The 21694-nt window shown below is 35.2% G+C and overlaps 4 protein-coding genes, 1 non-coding gene and 2 pseudogenes across 5 annotated transcripts; 3 read left to right on the top strand and 4 right to left on the bottom strand.

Moving 5' to 3' along the window:
* The first annotated feature begins 207 nt into the window (after nt 1-207).
* LOC148196826 (linoleate 9S-lipoxygenase-like) lies at nt 208-4325 on the top strand. The gene is made up of 9 exons (XM_088093177.1): nt 208-490; nt 1110-1393; nt 1480-1717; nt 1812-2132; nt 2256-2341; nt 2444-2551; nt 2678-2982; nt 3066-3329; nt 3418-4325. Exons 1-9 carry the CDS (start codon nt 277-279, stop codon nt 4172-4174), a joined length of 2577 nt encoding a protein of 858 aa, XP_087949303.1. The 5' UTR covers nt 208-276; the 3' UTR covers nt 4175-4325.
* A 1029-nt stretch (nt 4326-5354) lies between these two features.
* TRNAP-UGG (transfer RNA proline (anticodon UGG)) lies at nt 5355-5426 on the top strand. Its single transcript has one exon. It is a non-coding gene; the product is annotated as a tRNA-Pro (tRNA).
* Nucleotides 5393-6580, bottom strand: LOC148196824 (seed linoleate 9S-lipoxygenase-3 pseudogene; annotated as a pseudogene).
* A 138-nt stretch (nt 6581-6718) lies between these two features.
* On the bottom strand, nt 6719-8245 carry LOC148196823 (uncharacterized). Its single transcript, XM_088092619.1, has 3 exons — nt 7567-8245; nt 7303-7475; nt 6719-7187 (listed from the first exon to the last, which is right to left on the bottom strand). The coding sequence occupies exons 1-3, from the start codon at nt 8074-8076 to the stop codon at nt 7064-7066; spliced, it is 807 nt and encodes a 268-aa protein (XP_087948745.1). The 5' UTR covers nt 8077-8245; the 3' UTR covers nt 6719-7063.
* LOC124843360 (pentatricopeptide repeat-containing protein At2g13600-like) lies at nt 8131-11766 on the top strand. The gene is made up of 2 exons (XM_088092618.1): nt 8131-8269; nt 9120-11766. The coding sequence occupies exon 2, from the start codon at nt 9767-9769 to the stop codon at nt 11261-11263; it is 1497 nt and encodes a 498-aa protein (XP_087948744.1). The 5' UTR covers nt 8131-8269; nt 9120-9766; the 3' UTR covers nt 11264-11766.
* Nucleotides 11767-11884: 118 nt separating this feature from the next.
* LOC124843314 (seed linoleate 9S-lipoxygenase-2) lies at nt 11885-15873 on the bottom strand. The gene is made up of 9 exons (XM_047320035.2): nt 15489-15873; nt 15012-15301; nt 14624-14864; nt 14141-14458; nt 13949-14034; nt 13735-13836; nt 13344-13648; nt 12981-13244; nt 11885-12846 (listed from the first exon to the last, which is right to left on the bottom strand). Exons 1-9 carry the CDS (start codon nt 15763-15765, stop codon nt 12093-12095), a joined length of 2637 nt encoding a protein of 878 aa, XP_047175991.2. The 5' UTR covers nt 15766-15873; the 3' UTR covers nt 11885-12092.
* Nucleotides 15874-20113: 4240 nt separating this feature from the next.
* On the bottom strand, nt 20114-21059 carry LOC124843330 (mitochondrial import inner membrane translocase subunit TIM23-2 pseudogene; annotated as a pseudogene).
* Between the last annotated feature and the right edge of the window lie 635 nt (nt 21060-21694).

The following is a 21694-nucleotide window of genomic DNA, read 5'->3' as shown; positions in this document are numbered from 1 at the left end:
GAAAGATTAGTATAATATTAAGATTAAAAGAGTCAAGTTGAGAAGATAAAGAATAATTAATAATGATAATTAAACTGGTTTATGAAGGTTGTTGGGTCCGCCACATGGCTTAATCGTGATTTGAATGGGGAAAAGAATAAAAAAGGAAACACATGTTTTGGTATGTTAGAGAGTTGGATGTGTATAAATAGAAGGAGTGGTTTGGTTGTGTTCTTCATTAATCCAAGAAGAAGAAGAACAGTGTTTGATTGAGAAAACAGAAAAGAAGTTGAAAAGATGTCGTTATTGGGAGGAATTTTGGGAGGAAACAAGCAGAAGATAAAGGGAACTGTGGTGCTTATGCGAAAGAATGTGTTGGACATCAACACCATCCTCAACCCCGCCAACGTCGTTGACAGCGTCTTCGATTTGGCCGGCAGTCTCGTCGACGCCGTCACTGCTTTCGCCACCTCCATCTCCATCCAGCTCATCAGTTCCACCAAGGCCGATGGTAACAACACTTCACACACTCTAATCATCTTTCAATTTTCATATTTACTCTAATTACGTTATTTCACTTTCGTTTATTCACAAACCTTCCATGATCGCATTCTCAACACTTCAAAAATAATTCATTTCTTATATACACTGCTCAGTCTGAAGCTAGCTCATATTTTTGGATGTATTGACTTTCTCATACCATATCAATCATGTATGTTTATAATATAATAATTTATCTTTCATTAGGCAAATGGCTTCTTTTAATGGTAACCAAACTTATTTTAATGATGTAAATTATTTGTTAACTTTTCTTGGCGGGTCTCGTACAATAAATCAATATAATATATGTTATTATTAAATGCGTATAATAATTTATCTTTCATTGGGTCAATGGCTTTTCAAATAGAAACAAACTTATTTTGCTAATACTTTTTATTATGTCGTAAAAACGATCGATGCTTTTGTTGGCCGAAGGATATTGATACATTCTTAACATACCACGTACAATAAAGTATAATTATATTTTTTTAGTAATGAATAAATTGAATAAGATTGTTTATTAATTTTTGCTATAAGATCGATGTGAGAATGAATTTGAAAATGTGAATTTTGGTTTGAAAATTTGATAGGACAAGGAAAAGGAAAAGTTGGAAGTGCTACGAAGTTAAGAGGACAGATATCATTGCCAACGTTGGGAGCGAGTGAAGAAGCATACGATGCTAATTTCGAATGGGACAGTGATTTCGGAATTCCTGGCGCCTTTTACATTAAGAACTTCATGCAGAATGAGTTCTACCTCAAATCTCTCACTCTCGAAGACATTCCTAACCACGGAACCATTCACTTCGTATGCAACTCCTGGGTTTACAATGCTGATAAATACAAAACTACTCGTATTTTCTTTGCCAACAACGTAAGCTACTTCATTAATTCTTTCTTCTTCTTCGTCTTTCACACACCATATACATAAACCAAGTTATTGATGATATAACAATGCAGACGTATCTTCCTGGCGAGACACCAGCCCCACTTGTGAAGTACAGAGAAGAAGAATTGAAGGTTGTAAGAGGCGATGGAACTGGAGAACGAAAGGAATGGGATAGAATTTACGATTATGATGTCTACAATGACTTGGGCAACCCAGATAAAAGTGAAGCCCTTGCTCGCCCTGTTCTTGGAGGTTCTACCTTGCCTTACCCTCGTAGAGGAAGAACTGGAAGACCCAAAACTAAAAAAGGTTACCCACTTTATTCATTTTTTGTTGTAATGTATATATATACTTTTCATGCTTTGCTTTTGACCTAACATGTAATATGTGTTCGTCTCCACAGATCCTAACAGTGAGAAGCCCAGCGACTTTGTTTACCTTCCAAGAGACGAAGCGTTTGGTCACTTGAAGTCATCCGATTTTCTCGCTTATGCATTGAAATCGGTATCCCAAGATGTGTTACCAGTCTTGACCGATGCATTCGATGGAAATATTCTGAGTCTTGAGTTTGATAGTTTTGCTGAAGTGCACAAGCTTTATGAAGGTGGAGTTACATTGCCCACAAACTTTCTCAGCAAATACGCTCCCATACCAATTGTCAAGGAACTTTTTCGAAGTGATGGTGAACAGTTCCTCAAGTATCCACCACCTAAAGTCATGCAAGGTATGCCTTACACACATTGAATAAGAAGAAAAATGACATCTTCATTAACAATGCACTCCTATGTTTTATTCAACGTTATTCAATCATAGGGATGAACTTTTGAACTGTTCTTATTTGATGCAGTGGATAAGTCTGCATGGATGACTGATGCAGAATTTGCTAGAGAAACCATTGCTGGAGTCAATCCTAATGTCATTAAGATTCTTAAGGTAAGCTTAATCTTAAAGTTGATCGTGTAATCAACAAAAAAGGTTGGATGCATTTTGCCTGCCAAATATGAGATTACTCATCCCGTGTTAAATTTATTCTAGGAATTCCCACCAAGTAGCAAGCTAAACACTCAAGCCTTTGGTGACCATACCTCTATAATAAAGAAAGAGCATTTGGAGCCTCAATTAGGAGGGCTCACTGTTGAGCAGGTAATGATACAAGTATCTAGTTGAACATTAAAATTAATTCACATCAACGTTATTGTTTTGTGTTTCTGATTTTCTTTTATTTGAATCTGGTGAATAGCAATTAATTAATTATACTTGGTTGAACAGGCTATCGAGAACAATAAGTTGTTCATCTTAGATCACCATGACTATCTCATTCCATATTTGAGGAAAATAAATTCATCTACCACAAAGACTTATGCTACGAGAACCATATTTTTCTTGAAAGAGGATGGAACACTGGCACCATTGGCCATCGAGTTAAGTAAGCCACATGGTCAGGGTGACCAATACGGTCCTATCAGCGAAGTCTATGTGCCTGCATACGAGGGAGTGGAAGCTTACATTTGGTTACTGGCAAAGGCTTATGTTGTTGTGAATGACTCGTGCTACCATCAAATCGTTAGCCATTGGTATGATATCATCGATTCACATTGGAGTTAATTTTGTTTATGTACTTATGAATAAATGATTAACGCAATAACATGGATGACAGGCTAAGCACTCATGCAGTTGTTGAGCCTTTCGTCATAGCAACGAACAGGCAATTGAGTGTGGTTCACCCTGTTTACAAGCTCCTATTTCCTCACTACCGTGATACCATGAACATCAATTCACTGGCCCGCAAGTCCTTGGTCAACGCAGATGGTATTATAGAGAAAACATTCTTGTGGAGTAGGTACTCTATGGAAATGTCTGCTGTGATTTACAAGGACTGGTCTTTTATTGATCAAGCACTACCCAATGATCTTGTCAAGAGGTAAGCAATATTTCAAAGGATTTTAAAAAGTAAAAGGTCTCAAGATTTATATAAATGTGATGCTAATCAATGTTATTTGGGTGGTCAGAGGAGTTGCAGTTAAAGATCCATCTGCTCCCCATGGTGTTAAGCTTTTGATAGAGGATTATCCTTATGCTTCTGATGGGTTGGAGATATGGGCTGCCATAAAGTCGTGGGTGGAAGAGTATGTGGCATTCTATTACAAGTCAGACGAGGCACTTCAAAAAGACCCTGAACTCCAAGCTTGGTGGAAAGAACTTGTTCAGGTGGGTCATGGTGATTTGAAAGATAAGCCATGGTGGCCAAAGATGCAAACACGTGGAGAGTTGGTTGATGTCTCCACTACCCTCATTTGGATATCTTCAGCCCTTCATGCAGCTGTTAACTTCGGACAATATCCATACGGTGGTTTAATCCTGAACAGACCAACTATTAGCAGAAGATTCATGCCTGAGAAAGGATCTGCTGAGTATGATGCATTGGCTAAGAATCCTGAAAAGGAGTTTTTGAGAACTATTACTGGTAAGAAAGAGACCTTGATTGACCTTACAGTTATAGAGATATTGTCAAGGCACGCATCTGATGAGTTCTACCTCGGAGAGAGAGATGGTGGAGACTTTTGGACTTCTGATGCCGGGCCATTGGAAGCTTTTAAGAGGTTCGGAAAGAAACTTGCTGAAATTGAACAGAAGCTTGTACAGAAAAACAATGATGAGACATTGAGAAACCGCACAGGACCTGCTAAAATGCCTTACACTCTACTCTTTCCTTCCAGTGAGGAGGGATTGACTTTCAGAGGAATACCCAACAGTATCTCTATCTAAGGATTCTATGCTTGTTCAACTTCCTGGCTTTTAAATAAATGTAATATGGAGGGAATATAATTCCTTCATCCCCGCTGGTTGATGTTTAACTATGTATTTCGACTTCCTACTTGTATTTGTTATTATAATAATGAAAGTTATGTTTGCATAATTCTATTGTGATGCAAACCAAAAAAATGATCTTACATGGTATTCTTAGAAAGCAATCCTCAAGACCAATCACCAATTATAGATTGAACTCCTACCATTAACAAATACAGTATAACAATGCAAACAAAAAGCTATAGTGAGAAGGATATTATTGTGTACAATTCCATGATCTCTGGATATTCTAATAACCTGTGCAGCGAAGATTCATTGAAACTGTTTGTAAAAATGAGGGGGTAAAATTTGGGTATTAAAAATTATGGCTTATTTCCTGATATCGATCAATATGCTTGCTTGTTTGATCTCTATGCTAGAAAAGGGAATTTGAGTAATTCAAGGGATTTAATTCCGTGTTTTAATAGTTCCATAATGGTGCAAATAAAAAAAATAATCTTTCTTATCCCAACATAAATCACTACTTAGCAAACATAAAATATAATACAAACAAAAAAGATAAATATTTAAAATGATTGAATATAAAAATAAAACAGCTAAATATAAAAACAAATTAAATAAAGAAATATCTATGCGGTTATTATAATCACGATTTTTAATATGATTATTATTATCCGATAATAATTTTGATATTTAATAGTAATTAAAATAATCTATCCAAACAATAAAATTAAATATTCATAAATTTAAATTATTATATAAAAACATAATATTTAAAAAATTTAAACAATATGATCGGAGAACATGTCAAATATAGTATATTTTAACTTTTCTTAAATTATAAAATTATGTATGTGAGGAAAAATTAAATAGACATTTATTTTATTCCATCCATTTTCTTTTTCTATTGAGATTGCATTATAATATTATGGTAGATGTTTTTTTTAGTGTAATAATCATTATAATAACTATAGATAAAAAAATGTATAACTATTTTTCTTAATTATGTTAATTTTTCATCTATTTCATAAATACATTTACGCGGGGATAAAGCAATTCAAAAGGGCCCGTGGCTGTTAAGCTAGAACAAAATAATAATGATTATTAAAACCGGTTTTAAATTGCTATATCCATCGCTGGGCATTTGGTCTAGTGGTATGATTCTCGCTTTGGGTGCGAGAGGTCCCGAGTTCGATTCTCGGAATGCCCCTTAAAGTTTTGTTAATTTTACATTTCTCATGCAGAATCGACGCGTTCTAATTTGAACACTTCATCCATAAAACATATAAGTCCAAACATCATGGATTTTGTCAAACCCATCTTTTAGTTTTGGTTCCAGATTTCAAGAGTAGCCAGCCATATTGCAAGAAGCAATAACTCTGGCTTTATTGTTTGAAAACACTTTAAAAGCACATTTGCTTTTATTAAGGTCGAACACGAAAGACTTCATTAAACAACACAGTAGGTTTGGAAGAAGGATTCAGATTCCTTTTCTTCAGATGGAGATACTGTTGGGATTCCTCTGAAAGTTAAGCCTTCATCACTAGAAGGGAAGAGCAGAGTATAAGGCATCTGAACTGGTCCATGGCGGTTTCTCAGTTTCTCGTCATTGTTTCTCTCTGAGAGCTTCTTCCCAAACCTTTTAAAAGCCTCCGAGGCCCTTGTATCAGATGTCCAATTTGGATTGTCCCTTTCACCCAGATAGATCTTGTCAGAAGCATGCCTTGACAATATTTCTATCACTGAAAGGTCAATAAGGGTCTGAAACTTTGGTGTAATGGTCCTCAAGAGAGCCTTCTGAGGGCTCTTCTTCAGCTCCTCATACTCAGCAGAACCCTTCTCGGGCATGAATCGCCTACTGATAGTTGGACGGTTTAAGATCAAACCTCCATAAGGGTATTGTCCAAAATTAACAGCTGCATGCAGTGCTGAAGCTGTCCATATCACGATACTGCAAGCTTCGACTAGCTCTTCACGAGTCTGCATCTTAGGCCACCATGACTCGTTTTTCTTGTCACCATGACCCACCTCTACCAGTTCTTTCCACCAAGCTTGGAGCTCAGGATCTTCTTTCGGTGTGTAATCTGATTTGTAGTACAAGGAAACATATTCATGAACCCATGTCTTGATAGCATCCCATATCTCAAGTCCATCAACAGCATAAGGGTAGCCTTCTATGAAGAGACGAAGACCATGAGGGCACTCTGGATCCTCAGTTGCTATTCCTCTATATCACAATTTAACAACAAACTTCATGCATTCCCTCGAGTGTAGAGTCTGGTGAACAGATCTCAAAGAAATACGTTTCCAATTTGTTCATGAAACATTCACAGGTTTCTTCTGAGCAACAATAATCTCAAGCATTCCGGTATATAGATGATTTGAAGAACTCAAACAGAGACAAAATGGCTGGAGAAAGATAATCACTAGATACAATAACAGTTCGGATAACAAATTTTAACATAGAAGCTACATATTATTTAGGCTTATGAAATCCAGAGCAACATGAAATCAACAATCGATGCAATTAATTAATCAGCCACCAAGATTTGATAACGAAAGTTTGCAGTTTATGTACAAAATTTTAAAACTGCATACAGTTAATAAGATAAATGTTAAGAAAATACCGCAAATAGTTACATGTACAAACAAGTTACAAGTTACAACCAGTAGAACGAAAAAGACAGAGCGAGGTGTCACTTTCAGTTCAGTCTCTCATCTTCTAGATCTTCTAGTGTAGTCTGATAGATCAAAACAACCACACCATTTATTGTTTTCGTGTAACGTAACCTTCACATTAAACTCTAGTTAGGAATATATATACTAACAAACAGGTGGCACTCTTAATTATATAGCAGCGATCTTCTCCGTCCCCGTTTTCTCCGTCATACCTCCGTTAAGTTCACCTCCGTTAAGTTCCTCTTCCTCCTCCGCTTCCCACATGAAGTGCGCGTACGATCCCAGCACAGTGCTGAGCATAAAATAAACAATTATTAATTGGTAATAATAATTGTTATTATTATTACTATTGTTATTTTCGTTATTCTCTGTTTGGCTATGGGAAAAATGTGAGATTAAGATTATACCAATCATCAGGAGCGGCGTGAATGGCTTGGTCAAAGTAAGATTTGGCTCTCGCTTCGTCTCGCTGCGTTTCCCATATCAGCGCTCCGTACAGCGAAAGCAATTCGCCATCGCTAGGGTTCGCGAGAATCGCTCTTCCGTAATATTCCTCTGCTCTCGTCGCGTCTTTCTCCACCTGCATCATCCGTTAAAATTAAAATCGCTGACTCTTTGTTTTCATTGAATGAATCAATGATCGTGCTTCGTTTGCTGAATGTTTCACGCACCTCGTGGAGGAATTTGCCGTAGTTTCTCAGCAGAAGCGCGTCCGTCGGGTTCGACTTCAACATCTCTTCGTAGTACGCATCTATTTTCATCCTCTCGCCATCGTTTCCGCCTGTGACAGTCGCATCGCCGTGATCGTCACCGTCGCCGCCTCCGGATTCCATATCCTCCCGTAGGATCCCGAGGTAGCTCGGCTTGTGTAAATTGGCGTCGTAGAAGAATTGTTCTTCGTGAGGTATGATCGGCGGGGGCGAGTACGATCCGGTGCGGTTCAGATTACGGCGAACGCCGAAATTCTCGGGGGCACCTTCCGATGAGGCTCTCTTGATCCCATTCTGAGGTGCGTCCCTGCGGGCGTTGAAGTGGGAATAGTGCATTGAAATCGTGGAAAATTTCGCGTGGTTCTTGTCGCCGGGCAAAGAGGTTTGGCGCGTGAGAGAACATCGAGGTGAACCGTGGAAAACCGGGTTCTGGATCGGCAGCGACCCGGTTCGGATGAGAGAAGCTCTCATGGTTTTGATAAATTGAAAAGTTGACTGTTGAAAGAGCGATCAATCCCTGACTTCTAAAAGTGGAGACGAATCCCTTTATATATCTCGTGTTGAATGGTGCTGCCAAACGAACGTACTTTATTTGATCGAATATTGGCCGTTGGATGCGAGGAAAGCCCGACCCAAGTGAGCACCGTATTACGACACGTGTCAGGTTGTACTTTCCTAATTGTATATTTAACCATTTATTACTAATAAATGTAAAATTGAAAAAAAAAAACTATTCATTACTGATACTAATTTTGTGATCTTTGAAGTATAAGAATTCAATATATGTCTCTTTTTTCCTAAACTCACGAAAAGGCATATTTAAGTTTCGCTTTCACACTTCTTAAGGAATGCAATCAAATTTGCTTCGTTTTAATTGCTTAAACTTTACTTTGGATATTATAATTAAATGAAACAAGGAATAAATAGTAGGATTAATTAAAATAATAAGCTGATAGTTTGATTTAAAAAAAATACGGATTACAGATATTTCAAAAGGGTCTAAATTAAATTCACGGGAAGTAGCTGAAAACTTGGCAAAATGTATAGTGTAATTTACAAGTCTTGATCCACTTTTTTCAATCATGTGAATGAAGAAAGCAAGGTAGAATTGTCAACAAATGACAAGAGTTTGATTGCTTATGTATTCTGTGTTTCTTAATTGTTTTTTCCAATGATGTTTAATCACAGATATTAAGGGGCAATTTCTTTTTATCCTCTGAGATAAAGAATGCAACTACTAGTTTAATGATCAATTTTTCACCCCATAATAAAACTGTGTTGTTTTTAGTTAAAAGTTATTTCTTCGAAAAAGGAATCCATCTACATAATGGATTTTAACAGATAAATTGCAGTACAAATTATAAGAATGGATAAAAATATTCATTAATATGTGGGTGCTATAGATATATAATCAACAAAGTAATGATTAAAGAGAGATAAGATAGATAATAGTCGAAAATTGCGAGATTGGTGGTGTGGTTATTGTATTTGATGTAAGAAATTTTGTTTTGTAGGTTACATAAATCCGACAGACAGGAAAGCAGTAATGGCATGGTGGGTGTGATTTTCCATGTTCTCCAATGGTTTTCCTGAAATACAGACAACTGAGTGGAGAAGTCAATTTCGAAAGGATATACAGAGGGTCGCTTTATAACAGTGAATCTACCACTATATGCTTTACATTGGGTCGGGTCCTGCCCGGCCCACATTTGGCCCACCATGGCCAGTGGAGTGGAAATGAAAATTTTTGTTTTGTTTAATAAGTTTTTTCTTTAATTTTAATTTCATTTTAATATATATAAATGTGAACCTAGATAAATAATTAAATATAGCAAATACACTTAGATTTTTCGTTTTAGCTTGTGGAGGGAAGAAATTCTATCCTGTTTCAATTGTAAAAATATTTAACCCTCAATTAAAATATAATAATGCTCTACAACAAACTTCATCCGTACAAGGTAAAAGGTTGTATCACAAAACATTCGTACATGTGCGAGTAATATGTTCTTCTTAGGTTTTTTCTCTTTATAATAATGATGTTTCTATTTTTAGGTCTGAGAAAAACAGGGGTGAAAAAGGTCAGCTTAGTTGGATTTTTCCATTTAATGTTAAGGGTTCAATTGGGTAATATGCAAGATTTATTTGACACGAGCCCTGTAATATGGTGCATTGTTCAAGCTCTTATGTTTATGGTTTCACGCACAGATTCTTTGGCAAACCGTGTTCTAAAACTGCTAGCATCTATGGAGCACTGGAGTCATTAAGCACAGTGAATGGATCAACAAGGAAGCCAATAAAATATGTTCTTTGTACTGCCCTTAGTTCTTGTGCTAAAACCCGGAATTGGCGTTTGGGTATACAAATCCATGCTTCCATGATTCGATCTGGATATGAGGATAATTTGTTTCTCTGCAGTGCACTTATTGATTTCTATGCCAAATGTTTTGCTATTCTGGATGCAAAGAAGGTATTTAGTGGCATCAGAACACATGATCAGGTTTCATGGACTTCACTTATTACGGGATTATCGATCAATGGACAAGGAATAGATGCTTTCTTGTTGTTCAAAGAGATGCTATACACCCAAATTAAGCCCAATTGTCTTACCTTTGTTAGTGTCATTAGTGCCTCTGTTGGGCAACATGGTGGCCTTCAACATTGCTCCGCCCTTCATACTCATATCATCAAGCAGGGATGTGATACTAACAATTTTGTGGTCAGCTCATTGATTGATTGTTATGCAAATCAGGGACAAATTGATGATGCTGTACTCTTATTTGCTGAAACTAGTGAGAAGGATATTGTTTTGTACAATTCCATGATCTCTGGATATTCTAAAAACCTGTGTAGCGAAGATGCATTGAAACTGTTTGTAGAAATGAGGGGGCAAAATTTGGGTATTACTGATCATACTTTATGCACGATTTTAAATGCTTGTAGCAGCCTTGCATTGCTTCTTCAGGGAAGGCAAGTGCACTCTATCGTTATTAAAATGGGTTCGGAAAGGAATGTGTTTGTGGCCAGTGCTTTGATTGATATGTATTCAAAAGGTGGCGATATTGACGAGGCTCAACGCGTGTTAGATCAGACTTCTGAGAAGAATAATGTGTTGTGGACATCCATGATCATGGGTTATGCTCAATGTGGGAGAAGTTCAGAGGCTTTGGAACTTTTTGATTGTCTACTGACCAAGCAAGAGTTAGTTCCTGATCATATCTGCTTTACTGCTGTCTTAACAGCTTGTAATCATGCAGGATTGCTTGACAAAGGGGTGGAATACTTTAACAAAATGACAACAAATTATGGCTTGTCTCCTGATATTGATCAATATGCTTGCTTGATTGATCTCTATGCTAGAAAAGGGAATTTGAGTAAGGCAAGGGATTTAATGCAAAAAATGCCCTACGATCCTAATTATGTAATTTGGAGCTCTTTCTTGAGTTCTTGTAAGATATATGGAAATGTAGAACTTGGGAGGGAGGCTGCTGATCAACTTATCAAGATGGAACCAAGTAATGCAGCACCATATTTAACATTAGCACATGTCTATGCAAGAAAGGGTTTATGGAATGAGGTAGCTGAAGTCAGAAGGCTTATGCAACAAAGGACAATGAGAAAACGTGTAGGATGGAGTTGGGTGGAGGTAGATAAGTTGTAGATGAGGTTACTCCTCAGCAATCAGATGAAAACTACATAGTTAGAAAAAGTCTTATCACCGGATGTCAAGTTCTATGCCAAATGTTTTGCTATTCTTGATGCAAAGATGGTATTTAGTGGCATCAGAACACGACCAGGTTTCATGGACTTCACTTTATTATGGGATTATCGATCAATGGACAAGGAATAGATGCCTTCTTGTTGTTCAAAGAGGTGCATTAAGCCCAATTGTCGTGCTTGTGTTGGGCAAAATGGTGGCCTTCAACATTGTTCCGCTCTTCATACTCATATAATCAAGAAGGGATGCGATAACTAACAGTTTTGTGGTCAGGGACAAATTGATGATTGATTGTTATGCCAATCAGGGTCAAATTGATGATGCCGTACTCTAATTTACTGAAACTACCGACACACAAACTTGTTATTCTGACATCTGTGTTACTTTTGAAAAACCATATTTTATTTTTTAATTTAATCTAATACGATAAAATAAAATTTTAATTATTTTAAAAGTCATTCGTGGTATCTTCACTTGTGTTTAATAGTAATAATTTATATTTCTTACATGCTTTTTGTATTATATGTATCACTATGATACAAAATGATTATTGATAACATCAACTTTAAACACAAACTAACAGTACTCAGTATTTCCATTATTTTCAAATGAAAACCAAATCGAGGGCTGAATTACAACATTCAAACACACAAGCAACACGAGATTATTAAAACATTAGACAAGATGCAAGATTTATTGGATCTCTAGCCTTACATCTTTTTTTACTGGAAGGAAGTACAATACAATAACTAAACTGAAACCACAGGCTCAGTCAGATGGAAATGCTATTAGGAATTCCCCTGAAGGTCAAGCCTTCCTCACTGGTAGGATGAAGCAAAGTGTATGGCAATTCAACTGGTCCAATTCGGTTTCTCAGTTTCTCATCTTTGTTCTTGCTTGCGAGTTTTTCCTCAATATCCTTCAGTTTGTTTCCAAACTTTTGAAAGGCTTTCAACGCTTTGGAATCAGAGGTCCAATGTGGGTTTTCCCTTTGGCCAAGGTAGACCTCATCAGAGGCATGCCTTGACAATATCTCTATCACAGAAAGGTCAATCATAGTCTGAAACTTTGACGTAATTGTTCTCAAATAGGCCTTTTGATGGCTGTTCACCATTTCTTCATATTCTGGTGTGCCTTTCTCAGGAAGCAACCTTCTACTAGAAGTTGGACGGTTCAGAATAAAACCTCCATAAGGGTATTGACCAAAATTAACAGCTGCATGGAGAGCCGAACCAGTCCATATGATAATGGTGCAGATTTCAACAAGCTCCTCAAGTGTCTGCAACTTAGGCCACCATGGTTTGTCTTTCAAATCAGCATGTCCTTTCTCCACAGCCTCTTTCCACCAATGTTGGAGTTCAGGATCAGATTTGACATCATCATCTTTTGCATAGTACAATGACACATACTCTTGAACCCATGACTTAATCACAGCCCATATCTCTAGTCCATCAACAGCATAAGGGTAGTCTTCTATCAAGAGACGAAGTCCATGTGGGGCTGATGAATCCTTAACGGCCACTCCTCTGAATCAAGCAAAATATATACTTACATTACATGCATCATTATGCTTTGCAACAAATTATAAACCATTCTTGTTACTACTTCTGATCTTAGATACAAGTCACTTTTTGTCATATATTTAAAGAGATTTACTAACCTCTTGACAAGTTCTGCAGGCAGTGCTTGATCAGTGAAAACCCAATTCTTATAAACCGCTGAAGACATCTCGACTGAATACTTTGAGGGCAAAAAGGATTTCTCTATGATGCCATCAGCATTAATTAGAGACTGTCTGGCAAGTGCATTGATGTTCATGGTGTCACGATAATGAGGAGTTAGAAGCTTATAAATTGGATGAAGCGCACTAAGGTGCCGGTGTGTTGCTATGATGAATGGCTCCATCACTGCATGAGTATTTAACCTGTAACAGAATAAACATTTCATACATTAATTAGTATAATCTATATATAGAGAGAGATATCAGAGATTGAATTGTTGAATGCAGTGAAAAGTTTTGTACCAATGGCTCATGAGTTGATGATAGCAAGAATCATTTACAACTACATAAGCTTTGGCTAGCAGCCAAATTGTACTTTCAACACCTTCTTTTGCAGGTAAAATTACTTGGCTGACAGCACCTGACTTGTCCCCAGCAGGATGTGGCAAACTCAATTCGATGGCCACTGGCATCAGAGTTCCATTTTCTTTCAAGAAAAGGATAGTTCTTGTGGCATAAGCTTTGGCATAAGTCTGATTTATCCCCCGAATATATGGCATGAAGATATCATGGTAATCTAACACAAATAACCTCTTTTTTGCAAGAGCCTGTTCCACAAATTGAAGTAATTTAAATCAGAACAAACGTATTTTTTTACTTTACAAGAGAAAAGTGAGTGCAAAAGTATGTTTACCTCGTCCACTGTGCTTCCCTCTAGATCAAGCGCCTCTGCTGTTATCTTACTGTTTTGATCACCATAGGTTGCAGGATCCAGATTGCTTTTTGGAGGAAACTCCTACCATTCATTATAAAGAAGAATATCACAAGAAAAAACAAGTATTGAATATATTTGGAATCAAATTTGATCTGTTAATTTTGTTTTAGAAACAAGTATTTCATTAACTCACTTCAAGACCACGAATTACGTTGGGATTTACTCCCGCAATCATCTCTCTTGCAAATTCTTCATCGGTCATCCACGCTGACTTATTCACTGCCCATTAAACGAGTAAAATCTCTGTTAAAATGGAACCATAATTTCGTCCAAAACGTAAGTTTTGGCATTTGTTTGTGATTTCAAGTATGTGTGTTTATCAGACCTTTAATGACGTGAGGTGTTGGAAACTTGAGAACTTGTTCGCCATCGGTACGAAAGAGTTCTTTGATCACTGGTAAAAGGGCAATTGAGCTAATTACTTCTGTGGGAAGCTTAATTCCACCTTCACAGAGGTCACGCACATCTTGGAAGCTATCAAACTCATTCGGGGTCAAGTTTAAACTGAACATAGATTCGAACGCTGGTAAGACATACTGAGATAAAGATTTTATCCCATACGCAAGGAAATCCGAAGATTTCAAGTGACCAAAGTTTTCATCTCTTGGCACATAAACTTCGCCTGGCTTCTCACAATTCGAATCTGTTGAGTTGAAATTGATTAGAAAACAACTGCATATTAAAAAATAAATCCTCTGGAAAAACAAAGACAACAACGTTATATATAACATCACAAAAAGTCAGTGTTACTACGTTAACCATATGATGAATTCGTTTACGTAATAAAATAAAAACATAAAAGACTAACCTTTCCTTGTTGGGTATCGACCAGTTCTTCCCCTACGAGGATAAGGATGAGTGGAAGAGCCTCCAAGAATAGGACGAGCAAAATTTTCACTAAGATCTGGATTACCCAAATCATTGTAGACATCATAATCATAGATCCTATCATGTTCCTTGCGTTCTCCTGTTCCATCTCCTCTTAAATTCTTCAATTCTTCTTCTCTATAATGCACAAGCGGTTTTGGTGTCTCACTTGGAACATAAGTCTACGGTACATTAAACCAGTTTTATAATTCTTAATTAGTGTGAAATAAACCAAAAGAATTTCTAATCATAGAGGGTGTGATGAACTACATATACTGAGTCTGAATTCTAAACTACTTGATGAGAAATGTAAATAAACAGCTACGTACATGGTTGGCGAAGAATATGCGCAGACTTTTCTTGTAAAGGTTAGTGTTGTAAATCCATGAGTTGCAAACAAAGCGAATGGTTCCATGATTTGGAACGTCTTCAAGAGTCAGACTCTTGAGGTAAAACTCAACTTGCATGAAATTCTTTACGTAAAATGCACCAGGGATTCCCATGCTTTCGTCCCATTCAAAATGAACATAGAATGCAGACTCTCCTGCTCCCAAAGTTGGTAACGACGTAATGATCCCTTCAATGAACGTATCCTTACCAACTTTTCCTTTTCCACTTTCTGCAACACAATATCAAGTCACCAAACAGTTTAAACTATATATATGAATCAATAAAAAGTCATACAATAGAACGAACACTGGTTTATTTCGTCAGAAATCACTTGAAAGAGATGCTTTTTAGTCTATAAATTAACTTAACTTTTCATATGATGATGGAAGAAATTGAAAGGAAGAAGAAATTTTAACCATCAGATTTGGTGGCACTGATGAGCTGAAGAGAAACACTTCGGCCTAAGAAGGCAGTGAGGCCATCAACTGTTGAACCAACAACGCTGAGACCAGTTCCTATGACTCCACCAACGTTTCCTTTGGTGAAATCAGCGACACTGTTGAAATCCAAAACATTCTTACGCATCAACACCACTGTTCCTTTTATCCTGTTCTGGCTATGGCCTCCTGGGTTGAGGATTCCTGAAACCCCTCCTGGATTAAGGATTCCTGGAACTTTTGGAACTTGAAACATCTTTCACAAACTTACCAACAACACTGTTTTTATTTCCCAAAACGAGGAAGGAAAATAAAAACGAGAAGAAGAGGAAAGTCTGTGTCTGTTGTGAGCAAACCAACCAACCTATCTCAGATATTTATAGCCATAGCTATTCTTAATTGTGTGGGTGATTACTCATTGTATTAACATAGCAATTATTTTATCCTAATGATATGTACGCAATAATTCATAGATGCATGTCCTAGGTAAGGATGAAATATGTGGAGTCCTGAAAATGCAAGGTGTCACAAAGAATTCATGCAGAAAGGACAAAAGGGTTGCATGAACAGAGAGTGTGTATAATTGTGCATGTGGCTGGTTTGACGTGAAGTGCATGTGTCAATTCGAACGGCTTTCAAAAGGTGACACATCACAAATGAATTTAGGGTGGTGATACACTATGATAGTAAGCTTTAAACATTAATAATTTTATTATGTATTTTCCAAATTTATAATTTGAAAATACATTCTAAACTATAATCCAAAATGTATTATTAGATTATGTAATTAAATTATACTTTCATAGTACTTAATTTTAAAATTATGTAATTTAGAATATTTTTTAGATTATCAATTCAAAAGCATATTTCAAATTACATAATTTAAAAATGATTATATAATTCAAAATCCATATCTTAATTATTCAATGAAAAAGTTTCAAATATGGAAATGTTTTACAAAATTGAGTTATTATGTTTCAAAATTTTCATAAATACGAATATCTTTAACTGAATTTCTATTTTTTTTATTAAACATTTAAAATTATTACATTTTTCAATTAAATATTTACTCTCATTTTTCTGTTGTTATTATTTTGTTCCGTGTACTTATCTTCTACATTAAAAAAAACATCTAAGACTTATTATTGATATAAAATTATACTATTACTATAAAATTATATGTGACTATTGATTTTATTGAAAACATATTAAATGACAAAGTCATCATACTCTCCTATTATTTTTGTTCTCTCTATCACTATCATTGTTATTAAGAATAAAAAAATTAGTTATCATTTTACATTAATCATAAATATTATTTTATATTAATGATAAATATTATATTTCTTAACCCATACAAATAACTAAATAACATGATGAAACAAAATAATAATCACATAACTTATTTGAATGTAAAATTAAACAGAAAACAATCCACAAGCTATGAAATACTACATTTCTTAAAACATACAAATAAATAAGCAACATATGATGAAACAAAATAATAATCACATCACTTATTTAAGTAAAAAGTTAAATACAAAATTATCGATTAAAAAATATAAAAGCTATGAGTATCTAATAAACCAATAAGATTTATTTAAGACTTAATTGAAAATATCTAAATTTATTATGGATTAAAAACTTAATTGAATCTATAAGTTTTAAAACATTTCAAAATTCTATTATTAAAATTTTTAATTTAGACTTCTCCTAAGCAAGAGTAACAAAATCGACTAACCCAACCCATTTTAGGCCTTAAAAATGAATCAGACTGAATTGACCTTTCAAACCAAAAGGAATCACTAACACAATCCATCCCACATACACCCGTCACTTTCTTAATTTTTAATTTTTAAAGTTCATTTACATATAAATAAATATTAAAAACATATTTAATTACATAAAATATTTTGTTAAGTTTTTAATTGATTAGTTAATTAAATAAATTAAAATAATTATGACATGATAAATTATTTTATTATAATTAAAATTTAATTTGTAAAATAATTTAAATTACAATACTGTAATATATTTATACTTTTAAAAATATAATATAGAAAATTTAACTTTTTAAATTATTTTTATTCAAATTTTTAATTTAAAAAAACTAATGACCTAACCTGACTAGCTCGTAATTTAGTTTGTGAAATTGACGAACGGACTGACAGATTAAATTTTGGACTTACTTCCTATACCATCCTATCTTATTTTCTGCACTATCACATTTTTTTTAATTTTAAAACTATCTTTTATATTTTATAAAATATTGTATACCTCTATAAAATATTGTATACCTCATCTTTCTTCCTTACTTTTCTTTTTTATTCCTCACTTTTCTTTTTTAATTATAAAATATTCTACACCTTACTTTTCTTTCTCACTTTTCTTTTTTAACCGATATGCCACAGGTTTCTTTTTAAGCTTTTAATTTATTACATATATAAATATTATTTAATTTTTTTAAATTTATTACGTAATTATATATAAACTAATTTTATTTTATTTAATAAGATAATTATTATTAATTTAATTTATATATCATTATTTAAATAACTATTTAAATATTTTTTATAAATCTACTTAAACGACAGATTTTTTCTTTTAGTTTATTAATTTATTATATTTTAAATTAATATATAAATATTATTTAATTTTTTTAAATTTATTAAATAATTATATAAATTAATTTTATTTTATTTAATAAAATAATAATAATTAATTTAATTTATGTATTATTATTTAATAAATTATTTAAATATTTTTTATAAAATTATTTAAAAGATGTGATCACATCCGTTAAGATTTTTTTAAATAAAAATAATAAACTAAAATATAAAATTTTCTAAACGGATCATCCTTCAAAGTAAGATCATGTTGATCTCCATTTCATAAGAAGGACAAATTAGGTATGAAATGATGAGAGTATTTGGTGGTGGTAGGGTGAAGGGAGAAAAACACTCAATATTTAACCCCATCCCATTTTAAAGGGCGGAAGGCCCAGCAGGCCCGGCCTTTTTGGCAGTCCCTAGATTCCATGAAGCAGAAGAAAAAAGCATGGAAGTGAAGAAAGAAATAGCCCGGAACTATAGTAACGCCGTGAATATAAGCGATGTAACACTATCATTTGGTTGCTTTAATTCAGATTTAATTTGTAGATTTGGCGTTAGAAAAGGAAAAACACTACTATCAAAAGGCAAGCCAACTACTGGAAGGCGAAAGCTTCAAAGCCTTTTCCCAGAAAGAAGGATTAGCACGACCTATTAGACTTATTAGACTGTAATAATAATCAGCTAACTGAGTGTGAAAGCTTAAAAATAAACATCAGAATAATCAACCACACTTGAGCTTAATTTATTAACCAAAAGAAGAATGAGCAGAAATATAACTTCGGTAAAAACGGGTTCAAACGCAAGCCAATAACAACTATATTTTTGGGAGTTCAAAATCTCTAAGGCCAGTTAAAATGGTATTTTTTATGTATGACAAAAAACAGCAACATTGGGATTAAACTTTAAACATAGAAAATTAGAACATCAAGCAAACTACCTAAACCACACCACGACTAGGATGACCCTAGATAATTTCCACGTTAAGACTCCTATTATGTTGGAGAAACCCAATATCACAATCAAATGATACACAGGAAACTAGAGTTGCAAAACATACAACATAGAAGGAAAAAAAGAAGGGGGGAAATCCCTCGGTGCTAATCGGCAAGATATATTCCTTCTATAGAAAACCAACACAATCATATGCTCGGAAACTTTTCTTCACTCAATTCTAGCCCTAAACAACACCTAGCAAGTCAAGCAAGAAGACATAATGGGTGCTAATCTGTACACAGAAAAGCTATGAATATGTTTACTGCTTGGTTTGAGCAAAAGAATTAATAGCATCAATTAAGAGGCAAGAGATTGGGATAGTTAATGGTGTCCTAGCTTATTTAGGAGCTTATTGCATCACAAGTGTAAGGCTAAATTACCAAATTCGAAGTTCCTACATGACAAAATCAGAATTCACAATATTTGTCTATGAAAGCTAAACTACAAGGATGGAAAGAGCAAAAACATCGCATCTACTGTCAACTGAATTCCGTCAAAACACTAATTACTTTGGCATACATTCTTTTAACGGGAAAAAGTTTCTAGCAGACATTAACAGTGGGTTTATCAACGAAATAGCTCCCCCTCAAATAATATGTAGTCAAACCAGAACATATGTTTTGTTAACTCGTATAGAGCCCAAACTTCTTTCAGCTAAATTAAATATTAGCTGAATAAATGGCATAACGGCCATCGACAATACACTATTAACTATTTCAAAATTATATAAATAAAGATGGAACACAACACATTTGCTAGTTTCCTAAGATATAAAGAGATACGAGGGCACAAAAAGCATACCAATCTTATTAAACAGAAAATCTCCAATTATATTCTACCTGAAATCACCTGAAATCCCCTGAATTCATTAATCATAAGAACACAAACTTGACCCGGGATTCTTTCAGCACAAATATTAACTAACCATTACTTCTATCAAATCATGTACCACAAAATCTTTTTGTGACATCGATTACAAAATCTTCCGTTTGCACCCACTGACAGAGGAACGATATTTTGATACTATATATCCAGCATTAAAGCCGTCCCAATTATTCATGCATGATGATTCGACAAATTACATTAGAAAGGTTAGCCATTATCAAGCTGAAAAAATATGCATAACGGTAAAACCAATTGTTTGCAACGGCAAACACTGCCACATGCTGGTAAAACAATGCTTATACCCTAACAATCGCTCAAAATTGATAGTAACCCCAATAAAGGAAGAAGAAAAATCAAATGCTCACAAAATGTGTCGTTCTCAAATAGGCACGTAGCGTTTCAATGCCTGCTTCGCGGTGACAGCAACTCCAACCACGACGCCGCCAACAGCCCCCGCCACGGCCGCCGACCGCACCCCTCTCGCGGCACGATACAATGCGCCAGTGCCGAGTCCGGCCGCAACGCTGTTCCAGACATCGTCGGTGTCCCTCGCCGCCTCGATCCCGCTCTCGATGCCGGCGTATAGCAGGCCAATGACGCCTAGGCGGTTGCCCCAGGCTCGGCCGGCATGACCGGAGGAGTTGAGGACGCGGTTGATGCGAAGCTTGGCGGTGTCACCGGACTCGAAGGACTTTACGCCTTCGACGAGGCCGGCGGTGGCACCGCCGACGGCGCCGGCAAGGTAGCCACATCCTGTGTAGAAGGTGAGGTTCTCGCCCCAAGATCGACGCTTGCGGCGAGCCTCCTCGACGAAGAGATACTCGGGGGAAGTCGGGAGCTGGTAGAGGTTGCGAATGGGGACTTCAAGGTCCTTGTAGGGGTTATAGAGACGCGTTGGTGTCTTCGGATCCGATTCAGAATCTCGATCAGGGGTCTGGTACGCCATTGGAGAGGCTTCCAGACGGTCGAGGTTAGGGTTAGGGTTTCAGAGAGAAAGGAACAAATCAGAGAGTCGCAGATGAACTAACGACGCTGTTTAGACAGTTATGATTTTGAGTATGGCGGCGCGTTAGACACCCGGTCCGGTCTGGTTGGACTTTTATTTCCGGCTCGAACCGGAAATGCGAAACTTCTTGCGAAATTAAAAATAAAATAAGAACAAAAATATGAATACACCGTTTAAATTACAAATTTATATAAAATTTTCTACCTCGATAATACTTAGAACCATTATAAAAAAAAAAAAACTTTTAATTACTTTTTTTTACAGCTAACCTAGAAAATGTTCTGAAATTTTTCAAAAGATATAAAGACATAAATATACGCATATAATTATATAGGGTTTTATATTGTAAATTTACACGTCTATTAGCTACATTTCTAAGAAATTCATATTATATTTGCTTCTCTATAGTTTTAAAAACAGTTTCTAAATTTTGATTAGTAATAGTGATAGATTAAAAGATAGCGTGACGACGGTTTTATAAAAAGACAACTTAGAAAATACTTTCTAAATTATTTCTATGTGTAATGAGTTATACTTTAAATTATTAATAGATCAAATATAAACAATATCTAAAAATTACATGTTTTTAGATTAATTCGATTAATATCTAAAATGTATCTGTGATATTAGTTATAATAAAAATATTTATCTTAATATTATAGAATATTATCGTGTGACATACTATACCA

This window comes from Vigna umbellata, chromosome 6 (assembly GCF_029865625.1).
Source record: "Vigna umbellata cultivar VRB3 chromosome 6, Vumbellata_1.0, whole genome shotgun sequence".
Lineage (NCBI taxonomy): Eukaryota > Viridiplantae > Streptophyta > Magnoliopsida > Fabales > Fabaceae > Vigna > Vigna umbellata.
Note: the sequence above shows the minus strand (reverse complement) of the source record. Positions and strands in the feature narration are given on the sequence as shown.